The 1,450-nt window shown below is 33.9% G+C and overlaps 1 protein-coding gene across 1 annotated transcript in view; it reads left to right on the top strand.

Annotated features, from left to right (window-relative positions):
• The first annotated feature begins 528 nt into the window (after window positions 1-528).
• The window catches only part of LOC107492753 (dirigent protein 22-like), a 3,162-nt gene continuing 2,240 nt past the window's right edge, over window positions 529-1,450 (top strand). Inside the window, exon 1 of the mRNA XM_016113810.3 lies at window positions 529-908. Within this exon, the coding sequence (XP_015969296.1) occupies window positions 529-908 (380 nt within the window). The remainder of the gene's footprint in view (window positions 909-1,450) is intronic.

The raw sequence follows: 1,450 nt of genomic DNA, 5'->3' as shown, positions 1-1,450 counted from the left end.
TAGACAGAAATGTTTAAAAACATTAAAAATCTATATATTCATTAATATATAAAATAATATAGTAGATTTTTAACTTTAAAAATGATAAATTAATTTTAAAATATCATTCTAAAGACTTATAAAAATATCTAAAAGTATAACCATAATGATTCTGGTCGGATATTCAATATGACACAATCGTCATTTTCATACCATATGATCAATATTAGTAGGCAGTTTAGATATCAAATCTCAAATTTAGGCAAGGAGTTTCTACTTCCTTAACTGTTGTTGTTATTTATTAATAACATGTCAATATTACATTCAATCATCCACACCCACTGCAGTTGAGGGATAAGCACCGTAAAATACTAAAATTGGCCATTTCGTTATATCTTACAGCTTGGAGTAAAAGATTGAAATCCATGCATGCAATTAATGCCACAAGCCACAAACAAGAAACTCTTATTATCTCTTGTTATAAAATGAAAACCCTTTCTCTTTATTCAAACATCTCTTACTAATAATTCAAACCTAACATACACCACCATGGCAATGGCAAAATCCAAAACCCTCTTCTCTATCTTCTTCATTCCCCTCCTCTTCTCCACCCTTATCACCGCCAGAGACCCTCGTTTCGATCGAAGCCTGTCTCCAAAATCACTGGGCCTCCGCAAGGAGAAGCTTAGCCACCTCCACTTTTACTTCCACGACATTCTCAGCGGCCAAAACCCCACCGCCGTTAGGGTGGCCCAAGCTGCAATGACGGCCACGTCCCCCACAGTATTCGGAGCTGTAATGATGGCCGATGACCCCTTAACCGTTGGGCCTGAGCCCAACTCGAAGGTCATAGGAAAAGCCCAGGGGATTTATGCGTCCGCGTCACAAAATGATCTGGGGCTATTGATGGTCACTACAAGAAATAAGGGGTTTAGCCACGAAAAAAATTGTGGCTAAACTCTAAGATAACCGTAGCAACTATACATTGGCCACGAAAGAATATTTGTGGCTAATCGGGGGTTGCATTTTTAATTTGCCACGATTTTAGCATTATTAGCCACAATTTTAAACATCGTGGAGACCTTCAAAGAGCCACAATTTGTATATCATTGTCCACGCATAATGCCGTGGCTAAATAAAAATAATTAAATAAAAAAGTATAATTCTACTACACTTCATCCATAGTTAATTTGTGCAGGCCGGATTTTTCAGCCACATTTTTTGTGTGGCTAATGTTGGATTATTTAATCACACTATTTTTGTGGCTAACTCACTATCTTTTTCACATACAATTCAGGACTAATTTGTACTAATTTGCTCTAATTGAATAATTTTATTAAATTAAAATTATATTTATATATATTACATTAATAACAAAAATCAAACTTTTTAAATATATAATATCTAACATTTTTCCATAAAAAAATACTAATAAGAATTCAGTATAATAATAATAATAATAATAATAATA

This window comes from Arachis duranensis, chromosome 6 (genome assembly GCF_000817695.3).
Source record: "Arachis duranensis cultivar V14167 chromosome 6, aradu.V14167.gnm2.J7QH, whole genome shotgun sequence".
NCBI lineage: Eukaryota > Viridiplantae > Streptophyta > Magnoliopsida > Fabales > Fabaceae > Arachis > Arachis duranensis.
The sequence above is the reverse complement of the archived record's forward strand: the minus strand, read 5'-3'. Positions and strand labels throughout refer to the sequence as shown.